General features: G+C 40.2%; 2 protein-coding genes across 2 annotated transcripts; both read right to left on the reverse strand.

Annotated features, from left to right (window-relative positions):
• Positions 1-295: 295 nt before the first annotated feature.
• On the reverse strand, positions 296-4,483 carry LOC113061732 (hepatocyte nuclear factor 3-gamma). The gene is made up of 2 exons (XM_026231120.1): positions 4,039-4,483; positions 296-3,002 (listed from the first exon to the last, which is right to left on the reverse strand). Exons 1-2 carry the CDS (start codon positions 4,108-4,110, stop codon positions 1,755-1,757), a joined length of 1,320 nt encoding a protein of 439 aa, XP_026086905.1. The 5' UTR covers positions 4,111-4,483; the 3' UTR covers positions 296-1,754.
• A 3,304-nt stretch (positions 4,484-7,787) lies between these two features.
• LOC113061733 (interferon regulatory factor 2-binding protein 1-like) lies at positions 7,788-11,681 on the reverse strand. The gene is made up of 2 exons (XM_026231121.1): positions 9,544-11,681; positions 7,788-9,080 (listed from the first exon to the last, which is right to left on the reverse strand). Exon 1 carries the CDS (start codon positions 11,405-11,407, stop codon positions 9,557-9,559), a length of 1,851 nt encoding a protein of 616 aa, XP_026086906.1. The 5' UTR covers positions 11,408-11,681; the 3' UTR covers positions 7,788-9,080; positions 9,544-9,556.
• Positions 11,682-15,145: the final 3,464 nt, after the last annotated feature.

Genomic DNA, 15,145 nt, shown 5'->3' on the forward strand with positions numbered 1-15,145 from the left:
GTGTACTATATGAACCTCTCGGGTGCAATTAAGGTCCCATTTTGCTCATTCTTTATGTCTTTCTTTTAATTTGATTTATCATGGTATTATAAGGCATCATACAAAATCCAACAATTTACACAAAACCTATAAAACTAATATGTTTATGTCAGAGAGTCAGATGTTGTTCTAAAAATAACTAGTTTTAGTTTAATTTAGATTGAGCAATGCATTGTCTATTTATGAAACCATTTTAACGTTTTCAATAGTAACATTTTTACTTTAAGAATATGCAATAATGAAAAGAACTCCAACGGATATGTGAGTTTTTTTAATAAGAAAAGAACATACCATGAAACAATTAACCAAATAAAGCAATATATATATATATTAAGACACTTCTCTTCTAAGCCCAAAGGCCAAAAAAGCTGGATTTAAATAAACAAAACAGTACAAGAACATCAATTCTGACCTGCTTTCTTACAAATTACAAAAAGACTTGCAAGAAATGTATTTATGACATGATGGCTTGAGACAGTTTTTATTATTAAAACTGCTTTGAAATCTCAGAGGGAGATTTTTAAATGACGAGATCTTTCAAAAATACATCATGGCAAATTCAATAGGGTCTGTAGGATTTTCTGATAAAAAGGTGGTTACAAAGCATTGCTGTAACAAAACGATCTCACCCCCCACCCCACCCCCACCCCCAGCAGTGAAGAACAGAGAGGTCACTAGTGCAAGTATTGTATGGAAATGGCCCTTACAGTGCATTCTCTCTTGCTCTTACTAACAGCTTCAGCTGAGACACTGCAATAACAGAGAAACATCCTCAACCTCTTTTTCATGAACGCCATTGCCAGTTTTTCTAGAAAGGGAAGTCTGTAAAACAAATTGTTGGATGTACCACAGTTTTATCCATCTTTGTCAAACTTTTATCTCTATATATATATACTTAAAAAAAATCTTCAGAATGTACAAAATGACTTGATGGCCAAGAGTAAAAAGTAATTTCTTCAGCTCGTGTAAGGGACAAGCATAATGATACACACTCTCCGTACACGTACACTGTATGTTAGTACACTTCGACTGAACACGCGTTATGCTGTAACACAAAAACAGGAGAGTTTCCCTGTAACACAGTAACACCTGCTCACAGCAGTAACCTGAACTCAAACGCTTCCGCAATCACGCTAACGTCCTCTTATTATCACATTGTTAACGTAACTTCACAACACAAAATCATACATGATATATTAAATTCTTCCCTTCATAAATAAATGCCTGACTCCTACTTCCCCAAAACAGTATATACACGTGGCATCATTTGTATACATCTTCTGTGTTACATCCGAAACCAAAACCTTTAGTTCCTGAATATATGTGAATTAAATTAGTTTCTGAAAAAAAGCACAAAAAAAAGCATTGGTACTCAATCTTTGGTTCTGGTAAAAGCTTTTTTCTCAGCGCACTCTTAAAAATAAAGGTTATTTATTGGCATGGATCCAAGAAGAACCTTGAGGCTGCAGTCAACCAATCATCCGTGGAAACTTTCTTACTCTCCAATGGTTCAAATGGTTCTTCTAAGAACTGTTCACTGAAAGGTTCTTTGAGGAAGCAGAAATGGTCCTTCTGTGGCATCACTGTGAAAACCCCCTTTATTTTTAAGAGTTCAGGAACCCAAGCTTAGTTATCAATGGCAAAGCAAGCTCTGTGTTGAAGATGTAAGATCCTGCCATTAAGAGTCTGTAGATTTCACATGGCTGGTAAACACATTAGGAGGCGTTGAGGACAGACCTGCTGTAGAGGGTCTGGTAGTAGGCACCAGTGTCAATAGCGGACGGACCTGCGCTGTCATAGATCTGTTTGGTGGCCACTGGAGAAGCTGTGGTGTAGCTGTTGTAAGCCATCACCTGGTCTTGGTACGACTTGAGGTCCATCTTCTGCTCGTTGGACATGAGGTTGGTGATGGAGAACGGATGGTTGAAGTTGTAGTGGGGGTCCATGGACTTCAGAGGGTCGTTCTGTAGATCCAGGTGCTGCATGGGGCTGGCCAGCAGGTGAGGGCTGCCTCCCATTCCCTGAGAGTGCAGGTGCGAGCCGGACGGGGGCATGGAGGAGGACACCGAAGATGGGATTGGCACTGGCGAGCTGTGCGAAAGATTGGGGGCTTGAGACGTGCAATCCAGCTGCACCAGGCTCCTCTGCTGCTCCTCCGAGGCATGGGAGCTGTCGGAATGGGCCGAATCGGCACCTTCGGAGCCGGTTGCGGGACTGTGCTCCTCTTGAATCCCCTCACCGCTGTGGCCACCCTTGGAGCTGCTGCCGCCCTCCTGAGACTTCGCCGAGCTCTTTTTGCCAGATCTCTCTTCAAGCTTGAAGCGCTTCTGCCGACGCAGATAGCAGCCGTTCTCAAACATGTTCCCGGAATTGGGATGGAGCGCCCAGTAGGAGCCCTTGCCGGGCTTGTCGGGGGAACGCGCCACTTTGACGAAGCAGTCGTTGAAGGACAGAGAGTGGCGGATGGAGTTCTGCCAGCGCTGCTGGTTCTCACGGTAGTACGGGAACAGATCCATGATCCACTGGTAGATTTCGTTGAGTGTCAGCATCTTGCTGTTGGACTGCTGGATGGCCATCGTGATGAGGGATATGTAGGAGTACGGTGGCTTGGCATGGGTCAGTGAGCGCCGGTATGGCTTGGACATCTCCTTAGTCCGGTTGAGAGAGGTAGGAGAGGGGTAGCTGATCTGGGACATTGGTTGACCCATGCTTTGGTAATGCGAGAGGGGACCCAGGGAGGAGGCAGAAGAACCTAGCTGAGTCAGAGAACTGTGGTTCAGAGAGGAGCCGACAGGGGACAGGCTCATGTGGTTGGGACCTCCACCCATGCTGCTCAATGGGCTGCTGTTGAGACCTGCGCTGGGATACCCCATGTTCATGCTGGATGTGGAACAGGCCGAGTTCAGATTTATGTAGCTGTTCAAGCTGCTCACTGAGTTCATGGCGCTCGGAGAGGAATACATCTAAAAAAAAAATACAGAATTAATGTTCATCATCAACAAACAAATTAGTAAACATATATAGTTTACAAACATATACACGCAAGCCTATAGGCTTCTGCATTATAAAGTTAATGCCAAACTATAATACATTTTAACTTTGTTATATTATACGTAAATTATATATATATATATATATATATATATATATATATATATATATATATATATATATATATATCATTTGAAGTGGATCAAAACATTTCAAGTTGTCCTAAAACCTAAAACAAAAATGTGTTCTTAGGACAACTTTTATTAACTTTTTTGATTCACATCAAATGTTGACTACTGTGTATTGACTATATGTGTGTGTGTGTGTGTGTAAAGAATTTTTTACTTTTCGTTTTACATATACAACTAACTATTAGTTAAACGGAGACTATGAGTAGGTGTTTTTAAAACCTCTTTAGAATTATTATAATGAATCTCTAAAAAAGAATTAAACATATAACATATAACATATATATATATATATATATATATATATATATATATATATATATATATATTTTTTTTTTTTTTTTTTTTTTTATTTATTTTTTTTTCAAATCTCACCTGTTTGCCGTCACAAAGTGTCTGTGCACATACAGTAAATGTAAATATGAATTGAATTCATTAATGTGTTATTGTGATTCGCGGAACTCACAAAGAAAGTTTTCTGTTAGATCTACTTAAATGTAAAATGGGAACAGCAGACTGTAACGTTAAATTAAAATCACAATGTAATCGAAAGCTAAATGTCGACAATGTAATATAATGTGTTCTATTAATAAAGTACTTTTAACATGCAAATATTAAAACTATGCATTATTTTATTTTCCAAATATTTAAATGTTATTTCGTATTTTTATCTATCTATCTATCTATCTATCTATCTATCTATCTATCTATCTATCTATCTATCTATCTATCTATCTATCTATCTATATAACAATATGAACAAAATAAAACATATTTTATTATCTAAATAAAAGAAAACGGAAGATTTTCTCGAACTTACCTCACTTGCCTCGCTGTAGAACGCATTCCATTCCGGAATTTCATGAGATTCCATCTTCACGGAGCTCAACATCCCCGAATAAAGTTATAACTCGTGAAAAGCGCGATAGTGACAGCAGACTAAACGTACATTAAAATAGTCTTGACTTTTTTTTTTAGGTTTTCTTAAAAAAAAATAATAATAAAAAAAATAAACGTCCCACAAGACAACACACTTGTGTAATTCCACGTTATTTTACAGCATATACTCTAATAAACCGTTTTAAATAGTTAGTGAGTTGTTGTCTTCAGTCCTGTGGATCAATTAGATGTTTTCTCATGATTAGTTAACTTAGTTCACTCAGTTTTTTTGCGTGGCAAGACCAGTAAACATTTTCAAGTAATCCCGAGGAGTCCAGAGTGGAGCTGTGGTGGACACTGCGTCAGGTCTCTGAAGGAAAGCCTCACCTCAGGCTTTAAACACGCGCAGGTGAGGGACCGCCCAGCAGGCCCCGGGACTCGGGAAGACGGCCCTAAAGGTCTCCCCTGCCCCCTGCTGTTCTGGATATTGGCCTGCCGACGCGTCCATCTCAATTCTCATCCCAGACAACTTCAGGCCTACAATGGAATTGAATGAAATGGAGATGGGGCTCTGCTGTAACTTACAGAAGGATGGGCGTCTTTACAAGTCAGGCTGCTATGAGAATTTATAAACTAAACACCCCTTAAAACCGTTATGTATTTATATTCCGGCTTCGCGGGGCTAATTGCTTTCATGAACGGTTATTCCATATACGTAGTAAGGTTTTACAGAATAAAACAGAGCTAATAAAGTGTAATGATATTTTTAAAAAGCATTCTTCCACCAAACAATGAAGTTCCTCGGAAACAGTTGTGGTTCTAACAAAGTAGTTGCCGAGCAACACGCAGAAGTAAACAAAGGTGTGTTTGTAGTTTATTTTACAGCAGCTTTGCACCTGGCTCAGCCAATCAGAATCAAGGACCGTTTTATAAATCATTATAGACGTCTGTTGGTCTAGAATAGATAGATAGATAGATAGATAGATAGATAGATAGATAGATAGATAGATAGATAGATAGATAGATAGATAGACAGACAGACACGGGTATGAAGTTATTTAGCTTTATTCTCGTGTCAGATTCTTTCATGACTGATGCAATGCGTTTTGTTTTTGATTCGTCGTCATCAGTCAATCATTTAATGCTTCTTCTGTCATCAGTGATGTGTTCAGGGTGGTATAAACTCATCAGGGCTTAAACTCATCACGGCAGGGGTCCACATCAGTAATCTGAGGTGCTAGATTTAAAGTTGTTAAATCCCCTCGGCTATCACTCTCAGCTCGGTCACAGTGAGCGATGGACGGTGATTAATTCTCGAGATGATCTCATGCCGTCTTTTCTCAAACCTGGCTCAGGGCATGTGTGCGCTGAAAAACTAAAAAGCATGCAACAGAATCAAAATACACCGATTTGATTGTTGAGCAGAATATGGTTCAAATTTAAAGCGACAAAACTGCCTTTCCGAATATTTTATAGGCTATTATATTCGTTTTATTTATATTTTCTGCTTATTTTTTATTTTGTAAAATAAAAACAACAACATTATTTGCAAGTTTAAACGTGCACAAGCGCGGATTCTAACTTATAAAACGTTTTGCCCCACAAAATATAATTGTGAACAAACTGTTCTTGGCTTGAAGCAGCAGCAGCTATGCGCGACTCTGAATACACATCTGTTGTTAGGCGCAGACAGGAGCATCACAATCTCAATGCATTTCCTAATGGCTAATGAATGGAGATGTAATTGATCAGTTGGCGGGGGGTCGACAGGATTAGGAGAGACCTGACCCCCAAAAAGCGACTTCATGGGGTGTTCCCACAACCCTCTAAAATATTTTTTATATAGGCTATAATTACACTTATTCACAGAATATATTCAATTCTTTCTTAGCCAGTTATTCTTTATTTTATGATCAGACTGTTTGCGACTATTTTTCACTGCGCACGTTCCTGTAATAATTCAAATGCATGTGGGTGAATGATGAAAACTGAAACACAGAGAGATGTCTTGCGCACTTGCACACGTGTCTATCTGGTGTCCTGCAGGTTTTCTCCTCAGCAGTGATCGCTGCAGGGTCTTGAGATGGTGGATTGGTGAACACACATCTGAATCTGAATCCTGCTGCTGTCTCAGGCCGAAGCAGCGGCGCATCGGTCATTAACACCTCTATAATTGAATAACAATAGTCTTAATGGGCAACGCTAATGGAGGAAGCAGAATATTAGAAACGTGTCTTAAGGCTTTTGAGGAGTCAAACAGCAGTGAGTCATTAATGATAGTTTAACAAGAGGAATTCACATGGAAGCCTTTAAATAACATGTAGATTTCAGACAGGAAGTGTTCACCCGACAATCTGTTAAATAGCCTACAAGAAGTAGCCTACATCTTGCAAGAACAATATCAACATATAGCCTACATATTGATTATCACTGTACAATGCTCATTTAATACCGTTTTTTTGTTCACAACTACTGCTCTTTTGTATGACTGATTTTAGGTAAATATTATTAGGCTAATAATATTTTATTATTGTTTATGTGCGTTTCTTTTTTTTATTGCTCGCCGAAATCAATTAGTCACGTGTTCCACATCTGACCAATAATTACGCCGAGGCTGCAAATTCGATTCTGTTATAACTCTATAGTAAAGTATATCTGTAGAATTACACACAACGGTCTTTGTGGGCTGTACTGGTTCCAAAACTCCTAGTGTTGTTTTAAGTCCAAGCTATTGCCCCACTGTTTTTTATTTGTTTTGTTTTTTTACAATTTGGTACAGATCCTGACTTTATAAATTCTGTCCAGTTCCATGAGGTACAATGACAATTATGCCATTTACTGAACATTACTTTTTTTTTTAGTATTTAATTCCATCGCTTACCAACTTGTCGCAATGTTTGTAGAATATCTCCATCTGCTGGACAAAACTTAGCATTACAGCAAAGATGACCTTCACGAATCCCAGAGAAAAACCAAAGAGACTTTCTTCAAGCATTTCAGTATTATTTATATACTACTGTAGTTTTACCCTTTTTTCGTTTTGTTACATTTTAGGATTTTTTTTTTTTTTTTTTTGCAATTAGCTTATTATTAAACTAAATGAAAATTTGTTAAAACAGTATTTTAAAATGTATAATATTACATTAAGTTTAGTAAATAATTACCCTGCCATTTGACATAACATTGCAGTCATTTACAGATTTGATAATCATTTGGTTTAACTGCTAAACATGGTTTAACTGCTAACTGTAAAACATCACATATGCTTGACCATACTATAAATAAATCGAAACTGTGATGTTTGAAATCATGTCCTTTCCCAACACAACCACAGCAGATAAGCAACGGCAAAGAAAGCAAACATACTCTAACCTTGAACAGCTTTCGAGTCTCCAGTTCATATAAAAACAACCCAATGAGCTTTACACATCACACTTTCATAATGAGGTCTTCTCGCTTATACAAAACAATGCATATTTACCCAAGTCAACTTTACTGTTAAAAAAGTCAAATAATAAATTATTACTAATAAACCCTTCCCACCCTTTAAAATCACTTGAAGGGTTAAATCAGCAAACAATGAATTCACTTTTCTTAAAAAAAAAAAATTCAGCATTTCTGCAGACTTTGGTCAACATTTGCGTCACTAAAATGAGTGAAGAATTACAATGAACAGCAACAGTCTCTAAGGGTGTGTGAAAAGTCAATCTTTTAATTTAAATACAATTTAAGCTGTAACATAAATGCTGATTAAACAAAAGTCTTACAGAACAGTTCTTGTGCATTCATATATTTAGTCATATATTTTCCAATTTCATAAAGCAAGACTGAAGACATCTCTAAACAATATGGAGAACCAAACCTACAGTGGTTCCATCCAAATAAGTTTGGGGCCGTTGTATAACAAGTCTACATGTCTAATAGACAGACGCTGGCACTTTCGAATCTTTTACATTAAAACAATCATCCTAAAGTATGCCTTTGACATGTAAAAATGGAAAGAAAACAATCTGGACCATAAACTTGTAAAAAAAACAGAGTGGATCTATTGTCATATATATCATCACCTCCAGGGATTTAAAAGCCAATGGGTTACAATAGAAAATATAGTGATCTGTTTACTTGTAATAAAAATCTATTGTGTGTCTACCCATAAAGGTTTAAATATACGTTCCCAATGTAAAACTTTCCTTGTTCTCTGACCAAATCCACAAAAAATATGTTATAGCATCATATGATACGACAATATTCAGCATGTCTATCTTTGGTGTTCTATTCATTCAAAGACTTAGTGGTACATAAAGCAACATAGTATCAAATCTAGAGATTGCACATCTATAACCATTGAACGGGATAATTCTTGTACAATCTACACGGAGTAAAAAACATAAAGCTATCTAATATACATGCTGTATCAAGAAGCAATCTGAAGGAAGGGCTTTTAGCACTTAGTAATATTCCTGGACTATTTAACAGTTTTATGCAGCATAGACGACAGCAAAGACAAGAGCGGGCCTGCAGTTCTGTGATTGTAAAGGAAGCGGCGCTTCCAAACACGCTTCCCGCTGTACAATCTGCATCTGTCTGGTGGATTGAAGCACATTCTGGGAAATCACCCCACCGGATCTTTGAAATGTGTGTTTTTTATTCTCTTCTCATAGTCAATACAACACAGTAGGTGAACCTGGTTTTGGTTTGCAGACTGGAAGTTCTCAAAGCGCTGCTGAAGAATCGATGCGGACCAACAAATCTGAAATAAGTGCTGGAGGGTTTAATACGTGGGCATCTCTGAAGAGAACAATGGCTGTGTTCTCCATGGTCTCAGCCGAAACAGAGACAGGGGAGAGAAGGAAAAGGGGGATTGAACCAGCGAAAGGCAAGAGGAGGCCGGGGTGGATGGAGGAAGAGGACCGTCTCTTCAGTGCTGACCGCCAACATTTAGAGGGCTCAGGACCGCACCTCCCTCAGAGAGAGCTTTGAGTTCTGTTGGGGAGGCATTAATATAGACAATATATTAATAAATAACATCTATATACACACACCCACAATTTCATTCAAAAGTTTGGAGATCGTAAAATTTTATATTTGTGTAAATATTCTCACCGAGGCTGCATTAAAAAAAAATATATATATAGTAAAATTTGTAATTTTCTGAAATTTCCTTACTGTTTTCTATGTGAATATATGATACAATATATTTATTCCTGTGATTTTTCAGCATCATTACTCCAGTCAGTGTCACATAATCCTTCGGAAATCATTCTGATATGCTGATTTCTTATTATCATCAGTATTAAAAACAGCTGGGCTGCATCATATTTTTGTGGAATTTTTTATCATGAATAAATAGTATGATTTTCATATTTCTGAAATTTCCAGAAATCTTACAAATGTCACTTCTGATCAACTCAATGCATCCTATCTGAATAAAAGCGTGTTATCAAACCTGCTGCTGGCCGTTAGGGGTCTCTTTCCTTCTTCACCTTCACATCGCCCGCCAGGATGGTAGAGATCTCTCCTTGCATGAAGGCCCACGGCACGTTGGAGCCCACGAGGGGGCACTTCTCTCCACTGGGGCAGTACACCTCATTCCCTGAGCCCTGCCTGCAGATGAAGTCCCGAGTGCAGGGGAAGCAGAACTTGTGCCCGGGCACCGACGGACACTGGACGAAGTGTGTGTCCTCCAGGCGCTCGTGACAGATGGTGCAGCACAGAGGAGCTCCTCCTCCTCCTCCAGCTCCTCCTGAGCCTTCGCCTCCCATGACGGCGCTCTGGTCAGAGAGGGACGCGGTGACGGTCGTGGTCGGTCCTCCTGTGCTGCTGCCTGCTGATGGTTCTCCGTTACGTGACGCCAGCCGCCGCTGAGCACCTGTAGGTGAAGGGCTCGTGCTGTTTTGCCGCCCTGTGTTGGCTGAGTGGGCACCACTGCTGCCCGGAGCATCTTTAGGGGCTTGGGTGGCCGTGCCGACATTGTCAGCCACACTCATGAGCGCCGAGATGGGTGACGGGTCACTACCGTGTGCCCCCATGCCCTCTGAAGGCTGGCCCACGCTGGCTAGCGATGTTGCAGGCATGTGGCCGGGCAAGCCGGGATATGCGGCAAACGACCAATGCTGGCGCATCTCCTCTGAGGTCATCCTCTCGGCGCCATCCGGCTCGGGCGAGGCTTTGCGTCGGCGCACTCTTGGCTGTGTGGGACGGGCGATGTGGCAGAGCGCGGTGGGTAACATGGAGCAGCTGGGGTCCAGGTAAGGCTGCGGGAGGGATTCCGGGGCCGGAGCGTCTTTGAACGCCCGCACTCCATCGCTGAGCAGCTCCGACAGGAGGCGCCAGTCGCCCGTGCCGTGCCTTTTCTCATACTCCACGTATTTGTACCCCGAGTTAATGACCTTGCCGGTGTCTTTCTGAGAGTCATGGAACATCTGCTTGACCAGCGCTAAGACGCTGGAGAACACGTTACCGGATCCACACGGGTACTCGATGAAGACCTTCAGCTCAAACTCAACCATCAGCTTGGCGTCAAAAGCGAACACCCTTCCCAGCAGGCCGTGGTCTTTCTTAAAACGCACATTGAACGGGGAGCAGCCGGAAAGTGTGTGCAAGGCCTCCCGCATGTGTTTGGGGCGTCCAGCCCAGTCTTCGGCACGATTCCGGATGCTTTCAGAAAGCTCACCGAGGGCTTCGGCGGTCCTCTGCTTCTCCTTGAGCTCCTTCTCGAATTCCGGGCTCATGAAAGACGCCACACCCACATTCATCCCCATGCTCATGGCCTGTCTCTTACTGAGCTCGTTCAACATGGGGGCAGAGATGGTTAAGGGAGCGCCAGCTCGGGCGTTCAGACCCGGTACAGCAGTCAGCAGGCCGTGAGGGGCTCCGACAAGCCCTTGCGCCATTAAATTGGGTGGCACAGCCCCCACTAAAGTTCTCCTGGCGGTAGGACTCTGTCTACTCACCTCAGGCGGACCTCCGTCTTCCAGTCTGGGCAGCCCATTGGGCAGCCTGTATTCTCCTCTTCCCCGTTCATATCGCTCGGAGGGCGGTCTGCCGGTCTCCACGGGACCCTCCTTCCCCGCGGGAGCGTGTTTACCGGAGGCCTGCGGACCCGGAGATCTGCCGTCCTGCATCACATGTGTTCTCTTGAGCTGCCGCGCCGCGTCGATCAGCAGCTCGATCCGGTCCGCGCCCTCGTAGTTCACGCATCCTCTGCACACGGCCTCGCTGAAGTCCCAGATCATCGCCCACGGCATCTTCGGCAGGTCGCAGAGGTAGCACCACTGCCGCCTGGAAGACGCCTGCGAGGAAGAGGACATGTTTGATAGGCCCTCGCGATCTTGCGTTCTCAAATCCACCGTGAATCTCTTTCACAGCCAGCCTCCGAGCGCCTGCGGTCGATGATCTCCTCGTTACGGGCGACTATAAGCAACTCCGTTGGATTTTGTGTCATTCAGAATCGAGGTGTTTGATGTTTCTGCCAAATCGTCAGGGCCGCAGAGGTTCTGCTGGAAGACTTTCCGAACGTTACGCAAGTCTGACCCGTTGAATTCTGGGAAGTGTAGTTTTGTACAACCGAACGCGTTTCCCTCGTAATGCTTTTGCTAAAAAGAAAGTCCTTTATTTGTAAAATAATTAAGGAAGAGAGCCATCGGACATCACATAGGCCTAATCTTTATTATTATTATTATTGAGAAGCTCACAACATATATGTAAAATATAACTTATTTAATTGTGTTTATAGCTGAAATAATTAGTATGCATTTATTTAAGCACTATTTTCTCTGATCTATATAGAATATATTACAGTATAGTATATTTATAATATAGTTTCATTTGTTGTATCTCGAACTATAATGACTTATATTGTCACCTTCATTTATCATTAACATGTATTTCTTTATTATATTTTGATAATAAATCATCATTGCTTAGTCAAAACACTTATAACCAGACTAGCAATATTAAATGTTAAATGTGAAAATGGCAACATGTTCTTGCAAAAGGTTTGGGGACTGCAATTCCCATTTTACAAATAGTTGACGTCACGTCCGCTATTCCCAACTGCGCGTTTCAAAAACTTCCGGTGTTATATTACAAAGATGATGACGTTCCGTGTAAATGTAGCAGAGACTTTGAATGTAGTTAATGCTGTTCTTCCGTTTATTTGTTTAACATTTTAATTCTGTTCATAAGGCACTTGTGATACTTTTTATTTTTATTTTTATAAGGCTTAATGCTACCTAATTAAGAAACGTCTTATTATTTTTAATATTTTATTTGAATTGTAGGATTTGGTAAATATATGCTAAGTGAGTACTTATTTTAAACATAGATTTGTATAAACAGGAAATGATATCACACAACAGTATGCAAATACACTGGATGAATAAATAATTATTCAATACACAACCTTCATCTTTCTTGAAAATCTTTTTAACCTTGTAAAATCTAAATAATCATAATGTTCACAACGTGCGAAAAACTTAAAGTACACAATCTACTACATGTTTTCTGCTATCTGATTAATTAATTAATTTTATGTAAGTTGCCTGTTATACCGTGATAAAGTCACTGATTTACAATTTATCAGAATTTTATCTTATATTTTGACCATATATCAGTATCTCCACCAAATGCAAACTTAAATATATATAATATTTTTTTTTCTTTTTTATTCTTACTATCATTTCATATAGGCTTATATTTCATTAAGTTCAGTGTAGTGAGAGTTCACTTGTGTCTCAATGTCCAGTCCAAGGGCTGAAATGTCCACCACAACAGGAGTATAGTTGTAAGTGTAAGAGCAAAAAATGTGTTAATACCAAAAGTTAGAGTATAACACTCAATAGAGAGGTTAACAGCTATCTGAAACCTTCCAACAAAAAAGGGGCAAAAGAATAAGGGAAAGGTTAGTGATGGAAAAAATACCCATATACAGGTGCTGGTCATATAATTAGAATATCATCAAAAAGTTGATTTATTTCACTAATTCCATTCAAAAACTGAAACTTGTATATCATATTCATTCATTACACACATACTGATATATATATATTTATTTATTTTAATTTTGATGTTTATAACTGACAACTAAGGAAAATCCCAAATTCAGTATCTCAGAAAATTTGAATATTGTGAAAAGGTTCAATATTGAAGACACCTGGTGCCACACTCTAATCAGCTATCAACTCAACACCTGCGAAGGCCTTTAAATTGTCTCTCAGTCTAGTTCTGTAGGCTACACAATCATGGGGAAGACTGCTGTCTTGACAGTTGTCCAAAAGACGACCATTGACACCTTGCACAAGGAGGGCAAGACACAAAAGTTCATTGCAAAAGAGGCTGGCTGTTCACAGAGCTCTGTGCTCAAGCACATTAATAGAGAGGCAAAGGGAAGGAAAAGATGTGGTAGAAAAAAGTTTACAAGCATTAGGGATAACCGCACCCTGGAGAGGATAGTGAAACAAAACCCATTCAAAAATGTGGGGCAGATTCACAAAGAGTGGACTGCAGCTGGAGTCAGTGGTTCAAGAACCACTACACACAGACGTATGCAAGACATGGGTTTCAGCTTCGCATTCCTTGTGTCAAGATACTCTTGAACAACAGACAGCATCAGAAGCGTCTCGCTTCAAAAAGGACTGGACTGCATGCTGAGTGGTCCAAAGTTATGTTCTCTGATGAAAGTAAACTTTGCATTTCCTTTGGAAATCAGGGTGCCAGAGTCTGGAGGAAGAGAGGAGAGGCACACAATCCACGTTGCTTGAGGTCCAGTGTAAAGTTTCCACAGTCAGTGATGGTTTGGTGTGCCATGTCATCTGTTGGTGTTGGTCCACTGTGTTTTCTGAGGTCCAAGGTCAACGCAGCCATATACCAGGAAGTTTTAGAGCACTTCATGCTTCCTGCTGCTGACCAACTTTATGGAGATGCAGATTTCCTTTTCCAACAGGACTTGGCCCCAGCACACAGTGCCAAAGCTACCAGTAGCTGGTTTAAGGACCCCTGTTCTTAATTGGCCAGCAAACTCTCCTGACCTTAACCCCATAGAAAATCTGTGGGGTATTTTGAAGAGGACGATGCGATGATGCCAGACCCAACAATGCAGAAGAGCTGAAGGCCACTATCAGAGCAACCTGGGCTCTCATAACACCTGAGCAGTGCCACAGACTGATCGACTCCATGCCAAGCCGCATTGCTGCAGTCATTCAGACAAAAGGAGCCCAACTAAGTATTGAGTGCTGTACATGATAATACTTTTCATTTTCATACTTTTTTGTTGCCCAATATTTCTAAAAATCCTTTCTTTGTATTGGTCTTAAGTTATATTCTAATTTTCCGAGATACTGAATTTGAGATTTCCCTTAGTTGTCAGTTATAATCATCAAAATTAAAAGAAATAAACATTTGAAATATATCAGTATGTGTGTAATGAATGAATATACAAGTTTCACTTTTTGAATGGAATTAGTGAAATTAATCAACTTTTTGATGATATTCTAATTATATGACCAGCATCTGTACTGTATATATGCCGAGCTGCTGCTGCAGCTGAAAGCAGCAATCACAGCATGTACCTGTGAAGATGAGGCACGACACAAGGCAACAATTAAATCAGGGAAATGCATTTAAATTGCATTTTTGTTCTGTGTTGCACTCAGAACTCATTTATGTTGCCTTTTTTTAATGTTCTTGTCAAGGCATCAAAACTGAGAGACATTCTCTTCTGCTTTAATTAAAGTGACTACTAACCAAACCCCTACTGTTGTAATTGCTTAAATGATCTTCCCCCACACATACAGAGCCACTGAATTCCTATAAAACTGCATAACAATTATGTGTAAGGAGTCTTCTGTGCAAAACCCATTCAACATGATTTTGTGGAAAAGGCAGGATTGGTTCAGCTAGGCATATTCCGATATCTTTCAGTATAAAGGATTTATTAAACTTTTGATAGTGTTTATGGTTAATGAAGTCTTTGACTCTCAGATACACTCATACTCTTAAAAGTAAAGTTTCATTATTGGCATCTTTGGTCCAAAGAAGAACTTTTAATA

This window comes from Carassius auratus, chromosome 43 (genome assembly GCF_003368295.1).
Source record: "Carassius auratus strain Wakin chromosome 43, ASM336829v1, whole genome shotgun sequence".
NCBI lineage: Eukaryota > Metazoa > Chordata > Actinopteri > Cypriniformes > Cyprinidae > Carassius > Carassius auratus.

Excerpts from the sequence above, each read along its gene's own strand:
- LOC113061733 (XM_026231121.1), bottom strand. The coding sequence starts at position 11,407 with ATGTCCTCTTCCTCGCAGGCGTCTTCCAGGCGGCAGTGGTGCTACCTC.
- LOC113061732 (XM_026231120.1), bottom strand. The coding sequence starts at position 4,110 with ATGTTGAGCTCCGTGAAGATGGAATCTCATGAAATTCCGGAATGGAAT. Across the intron at positions 3,003-4,038 it reads TCTACAGCGAGGCAAGTGAG|ATGTATTCCTCTCCGAGCGC; the intron begins GTAAGTTCGAGA and ends TTTTTTTTTTAG.